Source organism: Miniopterus natalensis, chromosome 10 (genome assembly GCF_054644295.1).
Source record: "Miniopterus natalensis isolate mMinNat1 chromosome 10, mMinNat1.hap1, whole genome shotgun sequence".
Taxonomy (NCBI): domain Eukaryota; kingdom Metazoa; phylum Chordata; class Mammalia; order Chiroptera; family Miniopteridae; genus Miniopterus; species Miniopterus natalensis.
This window is the reverse complement of record NC_142090.1, coordinates 67,907,164-67,919,377: the sequence shown is the minus strand read 5'-3', so window position 1 is coordinate 67,919,377 and position 12,214 is coordinate 67,907,164. Positions and strand designations below refer to the sequence as shown.

At 35.5% G+C, this 12,214-nt stretch overlaps 1 protein-coding gene across 1 annotated transcript in view; it reads left to right on the top strand.

The window, feature by feature from the left end:
* The window catches only part of AGMO (alkylglycerol monooxygenase), a 264,197-nt gene that overhangs the window by 139,184 nt on the left and 112,799 nt on the right, over positions 1 to 12,214 (top strand). The window contains exon 12 of the mRNA XM_016218917.2: positions 4,265 to 4,370. Coding sequence (XP_016074403.2) covers positions 4,265 to 4,370 — 106 coding nt within the window. The remainder of the gene's footprint in view (positions 1 to 4,264; positions 4,371 to 12,214) is intronic.

Below are 12,214 nucleotides of genomic sequence, written 5' to 3'. Positions count from 1 at the left end.
AGTCTAAACTGCCTTGGGCCTTATTCAGGGACTCATACTGAGGTACATTCTGAGAAATGGGTCTCTAGGCAGTTTTGTCTTTGTGGGAACATCATAGAGTGTGCTTACCCAAACCTAGATGGTTATTCTGTTGCATAATTATATGTGCTGTGCTTTTATAAGACTGGCAGCATAGTAGGTTAGTTTACACCAGCATCATCACCACAAACATGTGACTATTAATTGCTGTGTAAGCCTTCACAGTGGCTGTTTCTTCTCTGCATTGAAAGTGCTCCACTTAAGCTTTAATAGCTGAAGCATCCACTCCAAGGAAGGTTATCTGGAATAGTCACCTGTTAGCCACATCCTGCTGGATAAACAGCCAGATGGCCTCCCCACACTGAGGCTCCTTTTATTCAGGGAACCTTGCTGATTTGGGTAAACGACCCTTTGGCTGCTTGTGTTTTTCTCTTCCCACATTTTAAATTCACCTAAAAACCCCAAGTCCATGTCTCTCTCTCTCTCTCTCCCCCTCTCTCTCTCCCCTCTACCTCCTTCCCTGTCTCTGTGTCTATCTCTTTCTCTCTCTGTCCAAGACCTCCTTAGTTGCCTTGTGTACTCTATGACCTGTATGTAAGTCAAAGGTTTCTAATGGTTATTGCTGAAGGGTGTTTTGCAATGTAATAAGAACCACCAGAGTCCATTCAGTTGCAACATTGATTTAGAAAGTGGAGATGTCTTTCAGAAGCTCATCAAGGGCAGGTGAGTGCCCCCAGACATTTCTAGCCAATAGCTTTACTATTGATAGACTAAGACCAGTACGAAACAGTAATGCACTGCGCTACAACCTTACAAGAGCTAAGGTTCACTGGGCAACAGAAATTCTTTAGCTCCGTTATAGTTTTATGGGAACACCATCCTACATGTTGACCGAAGTGTCGTTATGCGACACATGACTGTATAAACAATAGCATCAAATATATCAAATACCAAGAAAATACAATCCTAAAAAATGAGTTTAAAATCTCACTAAAAACACTATAAAACTATGTAAATATTGTGAAAAATAAAGAACTAAATAAATGGAGATATAACTATATTCATAGATTATAATGTTCAATAGTGTAAAGATTACAATACTTTCCAAATTGGTTTACATTTTTTCTCTTATTTTTTAAATTTAATGTATTGTGGTGACATTGGTTAATGGGATCATATAGGTTTCAAGTATACATTTCTCTAATACAAGATCTGTGTGCCCACCACCCAAAGTCAAACCATCTCCTGTCACCATTTATTAGGCCATATATTATATTTTCAGTACAATCTGAATTAAAGCTGTGAAAGGTTTCTTCCTAGAATTTGACAAGCTCTTTCTAAAATATATGTAGATAGTTCAGTAATAACCAACACTGTCTTGAGGTTAAAAAAAATGGCGAGAGTTACATAACTTGCTATCAAGATTTATTATAAAGCCACAGTAACTAGACATGTTTTATTGGCATAAAGATTAGAACAGAAAACCTCGAAAGAGATCTATGCTTATATTTAGACTTAATTTGTGACAAAGGTGTCCCTGCAGAGCTGTGGGGAAAGGCTGGCTTTTCAATAAATGGTCTTGGAAAAATTGGATTTCCACATAGGAATAAGAAAAATAAACTTGACAAATATTTCACACCATAAAAATTACTTCTGGGGTCAGGGGATTATAGATTGAAAAGTGAGAGGAAAGCCAATACAGATTCCAGCAGGTAGCCTAGTAATGTATCTCTATAACCTTGGAGTATATAAAACTATTAAGTGATACACAAGAATTCCTAATTATAAAGATAAAATTGATAAATTAGACTATAACAATAAGAAAGTCCATTTTTCAAAAATTAACTCTCATTAAGAAAGTAAAAAATAAAACCAAATAGGAGATGCTATTGGCAAATTTTATAAGTACCAAAGACCTTATATCCCAAATGACTAAATTAAAAGGATTGAGCCTGGGCGTGACTCAGAGGTTGAGCATCAACCTAGGATCCAGGAGGTCCTGGTTCGATTCCCGGTCAGGGAACATGCCCAGGTTGTGGCCTCGATCCCCAGTGGGGGGCGTGCAGGAGGCAGCCGATCAATGATCAATGATTCTCTCATCACTGTTTCAACTCTCTCTCTCCTTCTCCCTTCCTCTCTCTGAAATAATAAAGATAGATTTTTTAAAAATCTATCTTTATGGCTCAGCGGTTGAGCGTCGACCTGGGATCCAGGCGATCGGGGTTCGATTCTCTGTCAGGGCACATGCCCGGGTTGTGGCCTCGATCAATGACTCTCTCGTTATTGATGTTTCTGTCTCTCTCTCTCCCTCTTCTTTCCTCTCTCTGAAATCAATAAAGATATATTTAAAAAAAAAAAAAGAATTGATAATACCAACTGTTAGAATTCTCACACACTAAAGAGAGAGGTTTATATTGTGATACTTAATTTGAAAAACTGAGAATTTTTCTAACATAAATTTAACATATAATTAGCAATATATATATATACACACACACACACACACGCCCTGTGATCCAGGAATTTAATTCTAGTTACATACTAAACAATACATGTAAAGGCATGTAGGGGAATGTGCAGACAGAATTGTTTATAATAAACAAATATGGCTAACACCAAATGTTCTTCATGAGCTGAGTGGATGCACACATGTTGCATGTCCACATAATGCCACTACACAGGCAAAAAGCATGAGCCTCTGCTACATGCAGCATCATAGATCTATGTCACCAAAAACATTGAGTGAAAGATGCAAGATACAAAAAAGTGCATATAGTATAATCCCATTTATAAAAAGTAAGAAAGAGATAAAACTATAAAATAGTTTTTAGAAATTTATGCTAAAGTGGTAAAATAGTTTTAAAGGGGGGGGCGCAAGAAAGGGTATGGTTACCATAAAAGTCAGGGGATTGATTCTCACTGAGATTGTGGGAGGGTAAAAATATTGAGGAGGTAAAAGGTGTCTTTGGGGTGCTCATAATGGGTAGTGGTTACATGGTTGCTTATTTGTTGAAAATCACCAAGCTGCACATTTCTGTTTTGTATACTTCTTTATATGTATGTTTCATTTACAATATAAAAATTTTAAAGGTAAAACATATAATAAAATTAACAAAAACTATGTGTTTTAAAATAGGAACCTTATTTTGTTTTTTAATTGAATATTACCCAGATATCATTTTAAAAATTAATTTATAGTAATGAGTTATAAAGTTATTTTACAAAGGGAAAGCTTTCTTAATTTTTTTCACAAAAAAGAAATTAATCACATTACTTGAATGCAAGCAAATCATAAACTATTATCCTGTTTCTGTTGAGTTTTAAAACATATTCCCTTTTTGTACTAAAATGTTGTTATATTCAACTTTACAGAAACAATGGGTCATAAATAATAGACAATAGAAGAATGTTTTAAGTTAAAAAAATACTACTTTAGATTTTCTTTGCTTTTTCTGTACCTCTATATTCTAAAATAAATAAAGTTGTATTTTATTGACATTAATTCGAGAATATTTTAGTTAGAAAAATCACCTGTCATAACAATACTATTTGTCTTTTACAAAAATATTTAATTTTCCAACAAGTGTAGGTGAATATCATATGAAGCTATATTAAGCTGATAAAGTAGCTGTTTATCACTATCATTATAAGGCAATCACTAAATGCTTATGTGTGTGCCATTCAACTCTGTTCCAAATACATAAAGATACTTATTTCATATATTTTAGAGATACCATATATACAGAAAATAGCCATCACAAAGTAAACAGAGATCTATATTTATGCTATCAAATTAGATGTAACTACAAAAATTTCATGTTCGCAGTATTTCAGAATTCGACTGTTCATTATTTTAGAGTACTTAACTATATTAGTCCTCCTAACAAATCACTTTTTAAATGAATGAAACCTAAAGCTAAAGGTATTGAGTGAGGGAAGTGTCATTTACTTTAAACCCTAGAAATTTCATTGTCTAAAATTTCATTTATTAGTTGGGAGTATGCTCCACCCTACCTCATCAATGCTCAAACTAAGGAATGCATTGATAAAGAACAGATTTTCATTTTATTTCTTTTTTAAAATTTTTTTCTTAGTTTAATGCCTCTTTTCAAACAGCTTCAGAGGCACATGACTGTCAAATATATTAAAGTACTATGTATTTCTTGAAAACTAAAAGAAATGTGTATCAGTGTATTATGTAAGAAGCATATTTAAAGCTAATGCTTGTTAATGACACTTATTTCAGACCTAAGGCAGCTGTTGTGGAAACTTCCCGTTGCTTGGTGTTTCTAATGCTGTGTAGATTTGGTCATCTGAAGCCTCTCGTCCCTTCCTTGTCATTTCCTTTTGAGGTAAGACATTTGCTTTAGTTGCCTGTAGCAGCATTATACATCTATTGTGTATTTCATTCATTCATTCATTCATTCATTCATTCATTCATTCATTCATTCATTCATGTTTTTGTCTATTTTGTGACTAGTACTTGTGGGAAATTTTTACCTATTCAACTACTTACCAAAACTTTTTGTGACTATTAACTTTGAGCTAGTTAATAGTTGTTGAGCCTCAGTTTTCTGGTCTCCAAATTGGGATTGATATGGCTAACCTCATACAATTGTTGGACAAGTTATAGTGCACAATGTTTATAAAGAAATTAGGCCACATAGTTGGTTCTCAACAAGTAGTAGAAATCATTTACAAAAAATTCTTGGCAGAGACTTTTGCTACTTGAGATTTTTCCTTTTAGAGTTAAAGTGAAAATTGTAAGATATTTTGTCAAATACCTATAATTACATAGAATCATAATTATCTAATATATGTGATAATTCTATAGAAATAAAATCATTAGTGTCATTAGGATTTTCCTAAAGCTGAAAAATATATATGTTATAATTTGATCTTGTGTAATGGTTAAAACATCTTTTAAGAACTACATTGAACATTTGGGTATATATTTATTGTTTTGGATCTTAAAGTACTGTTAAAAAACATTTATTTTCATCACTAATGTTTTAATGGTCATGGTTTAATTCTTTTACACTAAGGGTTATGTTATTTAACTTTGGTGCTGAGCAACCAACCAACATCCCCTAAATGTGCAATATGTAACCTTGTTTAAGCCTAAAACATAAATGCTAACATTCCTCCCAGGATTAATGACAAAACTAAAATAGGCATTTTTGTAATTTAGTCATAATTGTAAATTGAAACAGACTATTTGGAAAATAACTTGGTGCTACCAAACATGGCATATAAGTATAAAACTGAGGTGGAGAGAAAGATGTATATAAATATATATGTGTGTGTACACACACACACACACACACACACACACGTGGAAAGATAAAGAAGAACCTAACATAGAGTTGCTTGTAGGAAGGTGAATGGTGTGTCTAGGAAAAAGGAGTAGGGGAATGATTCTTTATAAAGTTAATATTCTATGGTACCTTTAAATTTTCCAAAATGTGAATATATTTCCTACTTTAAAAACCAGGTAACACTTTTAAATATAGCATAAAATATTAGTATCAGAACCTTGAATATGATCAAATCTAAAACAGCTTTCATTTAAATAGGCATTAAACAGGCATTTTATAATATATACATATATTATTTCTTGAATTACAACACTCACTGAATGCCTGCTCCAGCAAAAACAAAGCAAGGTCAGGCATATTTTTGCTTGATACTCTGTTCAGATCTCAAAAGGCTGCATTTAAGATATTGCCCAGAATGTGTTTACTTTTGGAGGCTCAACTATGGAAAAATCCACTTCCAAACTCACTCAGGTTGTTGATGGAATTCATTTCCTTGTGGCTATAGGACTTTAGGGCCCAGCTTTTTGCTGCTGTTGGTCCCAGAGGCTGCCTGCGGTCCCCACCACATGGGCTTCCTCAACACGGCTGTTGAGTCCATCAAGCTAGCAAGGAGGGCTTCAGGGAGGGCTCAGCCACTCTGTTAAGGGCTTTTACCTGATTAAGCCAGGCTCATCACTGATAATCTCATTTTATCAAATGGAAATCAAACGACCCCCATTACTGCTCTGAACATATTTTCTACTATTTCCCTCTTGCTCACTCAATTTCAGACATGTGCAGCTATCTAGGAACATGTTTAGCACCTCCTGCCTCAGTACCTTTGCACTTCATTGTGCCCTTGACCATTCTTTCCCAGAATTCACATGGTTTCTGCCCTCACATCAGGTCTTCACTGAAGTGCCACCAGCCTTTCCTGGGTACTATTTCTGTTATTGTTACTGTTTTCTAATTTTGCATCTGGGATATTTTCACCATAGTACTTATCACTGGCAAATAAACATGTGAATATAAATACATATGTTTATATACATAAATATTTGCCTGAATTACTGTCTGCACCCTCTCCAACTGTGCCAGGCAGAACTAGAGTGGCCCATGACCCTCCCCCTGTTGTTTATGACCTATGAGCCTGCATAATTTCCTCCACTAGAGTGTGGATGAGACCTGTGACTTGCTTCCAGCCATTACAATATGGCAAAGACTCTTCAATATGTATGTATTGATTCAGTAAATATTGTGTGTGTGTGTGTGTGTGTGTGTGTGTGTGCATGTGAGGATAAGCTGATTTCATTTTTTTAATTTATTTTTTATTATTGACAGTATTACAGATGTCCCTCATTTTTTAGTAAATATTAAACTGACCCTGACAACACCTGTTCCCTTGTTGGAGTAGGGCAAGTTGCTGGAATTTTACCCTTACAGAGAATGCTGAATTAAATATTTGTTGACTTTTAAATACAAGGCAGGCATATTCAGATGTCCCGTGTTATCTAAATAGTTGGTCAAATAACGGGTATCAGAAAGCAAAAGAAGGGTTAGTAGTTCTTAGTAGCTTCCTATCTTCATGGAGCCTTTCTTTCTTTCTTTTTTGGTAAAATTCAGCCTCCTTTGGTGATTAAGTTATCTGTGTCTGCATAACAAACCAACCCAGAATTTAATGGCTTAAAATAATTATTATTTTTCACAGTTTTGTGGGGATTTTACTGCTGCTTTTACCTGTGCTCACTCACTAGGCTATATTCAGCTTAGGGGTCAGCTGGCTGGATGGTCACATGGGTCACATGAGGGAACTGTATTTTGGCTGTCAGAGGGAACCTTTATTTTCCCTCCACATGACCTCTCAGTCTCCAGTGGGCCAGACCAGGTCTTTACAGGCCATTTCACAATCATGACAGCTGAATCTGCAAAGCTTCTTAAAGCCTTAGCTCTGGAACTCAAAACAGTGTCACTTCTGCCACATCCCATTGGTCAAAGAGCATCACCAGACCAGCCCGTGCTAAAGAGGTGGAGAAATAAACTCCATCTCTTGATTGGAAGAGCAGTCAGGTCAATTTTAAAAGGGCTCACGTGAATTAATGGCCATATGCAATCTACCTACCACACTTGGGTTTTATATTATTCAGGCTCATCTCACAATAATGATTGGTATATATACACAGAATGTAGACACAGGTGCCTGAAGCCATCTTAGACGATTCATTTCAATGGTACATCTGGCCCACATAATGAATGTAAAGAAGAGAATGGACCCAACTTTTTAATGAAATATGTGCTAATCTCCCATAAACATACTTATGGATTCAAGGGGAAAATAAAACAAACACATACACGCTGATCTATGAATATTTATAGTATACAGCAGTTTTGACTAGTCTAGTTCAACGTTATTCAGACTTCAAATATTTTTATTCACTGCACAATGTTTATGAATAGTAGTTATATTAGTTTTAAATAATGCTTTTCTTATCAACTCATAATTATGTTTCATTATGTAGTACTTGTATATTCAGTTATATAAAATATCTTTAAAAGATAATGAAATGAAAACCACCCGTATGAAAACTGTAATATTACAACACCAGCGAGGTATTATTGACACTATGTGGTCTTCCTGCTACCTGTGTGATCCTTCTTTATTTCATACTCCCACAGGCACAACCATTATTTTGCACTTTGTGCTTATATCTATGCTTTTTCCTGAACAAATTCTACTTTTTTCATACATACATAAATTTATCACTAACCAATATTTTATTTTTTAAAAATTTTTAGTACAATAAAATGATGTCATACTATAGATATTGTTTCCTGCAATTTTCTTTAATGTATTGAATGTTTTGTTTCTAAAATCTATCCTTTTTGTTGCATGTAGTTGTCATTTATTCATTTTTCTTGCTATAAAATGTTTCATTATATGAGTGTCAGAATGTCCATCCTTTAGTGTTTGTTTCTAGATTTTACTTTCACAGTGTTGCCATGAAAACTCATGCATAAATCTTCTAGTGCACATGGCGTATATGGAGCTTTTCCAGGTTATACTGCTCAGTGTGAAATTGCTGGATTGTAGGAAATGGACATGATTACATCCTTAAAAGAATACCAAGTTGTTTTACAAAGTTGTAAAATTTGCTATCAGAGTACAAATTCCCTCACTAACATCACAATTGTCAGATTTCTTGATTTTTGTTGCCTGGGGGATTAAGTGATATCTCTTATTTCTAATTACCATTTTCTTCTTTACCATTGAAGTGGATCATCATTCCATCTTTATTGGCCATTTATGTTTCTTTTCCTGTGATCTACTTATTCATTTCATTTACCCATTTTTCTATTTGGTTATTTTCTTCTGCTGCTCTTTTAGAAATTCTGTATATGATGATATCAGTGCTTTGTCGCATACACATTTTTAGCAAGGCTTATGGACAATTTGAATTTTAAACACACACATCAGGATTTCTTCTGTCCTTTAGTAGGGGAGAGTACTCAAATTTAAAATTAATCCAGAATCTACTCTATAGCCTATCAAAACTGCTAAAATGTATTGAAATTCTACATCCACAACGCTGTATCACTGAGTACATATGAATCTCTGTTGAACAGTCCAAATATTGGCCATTTTATCTGTGCATTAGCCATATATCCAACAGATGAATATGTCACTTCACCCACCAGGTCCTAGTCCCAGTTTTTAACCTTCTTGTATTCTATAAGTTAAGAAATTTGAAATAACCTACATGTGACATGTAAAAGCATATTTTATAGGACATATGAGATTTTTATTTTCAGCAAAAAATGAAAAATTTGCAGAATAGCATAAACACACAAAAATTGAGGTTTTTAGCAAATTCCCTTTGAGATTATTTTGTGTTCATGTAATAAAGCTCTGTCACTCCTGTTCCTTCACCTCTAACTCAAGTTAAATATCACTGCCAATTTCTTTTAACATATTTTTATTCCTTCACCCTCTCACACCATCCTTATATTTTTTGAACCTAAAGATACAATTTTTTTCAAGGTTTATCATCACATATAATTAATAAATGTTCACCCTGTTCCAGGTCACAGAGCCTCCTATGTGTAAACTCATTCCCAATGCACATATATCTTTCATGTCTGTATCGTGTACTATTTCATAAGAGTGGATAGAAAATAACTAAATGTATTGAGTGTGCAGCAGACTAAGTAGCAGGTGAAAACAAGCTTTTTGGAGTGATTTATATGAGGCCCGCTTTTTAAAAAATACTGTCCCTTTCCTGTGATTCTTCTAAAAGTAATTACTTTCTATGAGCAACAAAATACTTGGTAAACAAAGTAAAGCAATATTAGAATATGGTGCTGCTTTTTTGTTTTATAAAAGGAAAAAAAGTCTAGCTCTTATACAGCAGATTGTAAACTATCCCATTAAATGTCCTGCAATTTATTGGCTATGGTGTGATTTTTCTAGTATGAATCTGTATACTGGAAAATATTAATCCATGATAGCTTTCTCTATATATATTTTTTTTATTAAGATGGTTAAAATTTAAGAGACATTAATAAACCTTATATCCTTGCCCATCCATTTCTTTTCCCACAGGCCCGTATTTGAAAAGTTCTCACCCAGACCTCCACCAAGTGCACTTGCTTTGCCAAATACTTTAGGTTCAAAGGGATCTCCACCATCAAGCTCTTCCCCCCCCCCCATTTTAATATGTGTATTATGAGGAACACACATTTTATATATCTCTGATAAATTTATACTGAAATCATCGAAACATAGGTGTTTTAAGGAGAATTTTACATTAAAAACGGAGTTTTTCAAAAAGGCATTTTAAATGTATTTCCATTAGTTCAGTTTTTGTTTCATTTACTTTGTCTTGCCTTTTTTGCTTGTTTTACTTTCCTTGTGTGAAAGCAGGAAAGAGTAGATGAACCGAAGAGCAAGCATGTTTGAATTCAGCTCACCATTGCACACTTTGGAATTTCGAGGGAGCTGGCGAATGCATACGATCTCTATTAATTACATTGTTTGGGTGAAAACAGAAACTCGGGAATGGTAGAGGGCTGGTCTTGGGCATGGCCCATTTCTGGCCACTGAAGCGGCCTCCGTCCTGTGGGCTCCCTCTCCCTCCATTTCTCACGCCTGGCCTTTCCCCTGACTTATTTGTGGCTGTAAGCGACCAGGGGCAGCCTGGTGAATTACGAGCAGCAGCTTAAGGTAAACATCATTGACTCCTAAGAAATTATTTCCACATCACCTAGGCTTTCTGCTAGGCATTCAAAAAAAAAAAAAGAGAGAGAGAGAGAGAGACCCTGCCCCTTTTTTATAATCACCTGTCCTGCATTTGAAATAACAAAGAGCCCCCTCCAGCCCGTGTGCCACGCGCTGTGCCATGATTTATGGCCTGGGCATCCGACACTCTCCATGCACTAACAAGATGGCCCGCTGCGTTTGAAATATATGCCCCGAATGAAAGAAAGCAAACACAGCTTTGTGATAGAAAGCCTTGTCAGCACGCGAGGAATTAAACACACACAGGTTCTAATTTGTCAGTTGTCCTTTCTTGCGTGGCCCTTAGGAACAGCTCCAGTGGGTTGAGATCCATGGGTGGACAGGATTTCAGAGCTTAGAGCAAGCCTCCAAGGGGAATCCTGACCCTGAGAAAGGGGTGCAGGGCTATTTGGCAGCCCGTCAGCGTGGTTTGCACTAGTACATGACAGGGACTCATTACGGGCTTGCTGTTGCCTGTGAGCTGGTTTCACTACCATCAACTGCGAGGCCAGGGTGCCTGGTTCCAGATGCTCTCGCCAATTGACCGTAAAATTGCTGTGCGTTTCTGGCCAAGCCCAAGGTTTTAAAAGCTCCCCTCCCCCTTTCCTCGACACCCTAACCCCCAATTCCCTCTAAAAAGCTGCTCATTATTCTTCCTTTGCCCCCTGATCTCGGCAAAAGAAATACTTCTGGAATCAATTAGAAATGTCTGCCCTTGATGAGGTTTGCACGTGAGCTTGGAGTTGTGCAGTTTTGATAGTCGCAGCCAACAGCTGCAGTTTCAGGTGGTAAAACCTACCCAGGAATTTTCCAAGGTTTATTTACCGTCGTAAAAAATTTAAAAATAGGCAAGACAACTCGGGAAACTGTCTTCTATGCCTTTGAAAGTGAGGTTAAATTTGGAGGATGTATTTCTTTTATTCATAGCAAGCAAATTGGAGATTTCTGTTTGGGAGAATCTTTCCATTGCTTTAATAGATTGTGTCAAATGGTTATAAATACTGGAAATGGGGGTCTGCTTTCTGAAGGTTAATGGTAAAAGAGCATCTGTTATTTCTTCTGTCATATTAATTGCTTGACAAGTAAAGATAGTCAAGGTTAATGGAAATCAGAACCCGTCTTCTGAAAATAATGTGAGTACTGTATAGTACATTGACCTACTCTCTTTCTCTCTAGTTCTATGTATATATAAGATATTATATATACATAAATTTTGCAATATTTTTTTATTTTTAAATATAACTATTTGGCAACCTTTTATTAACGCTTATTTAATACGATGCTATAAACTTTTTTATGTTTATGTGCCCAATTAAAATCATTAGCAGTTGTAGCATGAAAATGGCGTTGTTTTCCTAAAGCCAAATTGAAAAGCATAGTAGCGACCCAGGTATCCAAATTATCACTTGGCACTTTCAAGCACATGGACTTTCCTTTTCCTTGAAAATATGATATGCTTCTTGGAAGTCTGCTTTTCTTTCTCCTGCTGGCTAAAAAGCAGAGACAATTTCAAGCATGTATTTTTATCACTAAAATTTTCACTCATGCCTTCAAGAAATGTTATCAAACTATTTTCCCCCCAGAGAATCACTAGTCTACCTCTTACTTCTATAATCAAATGAACTTT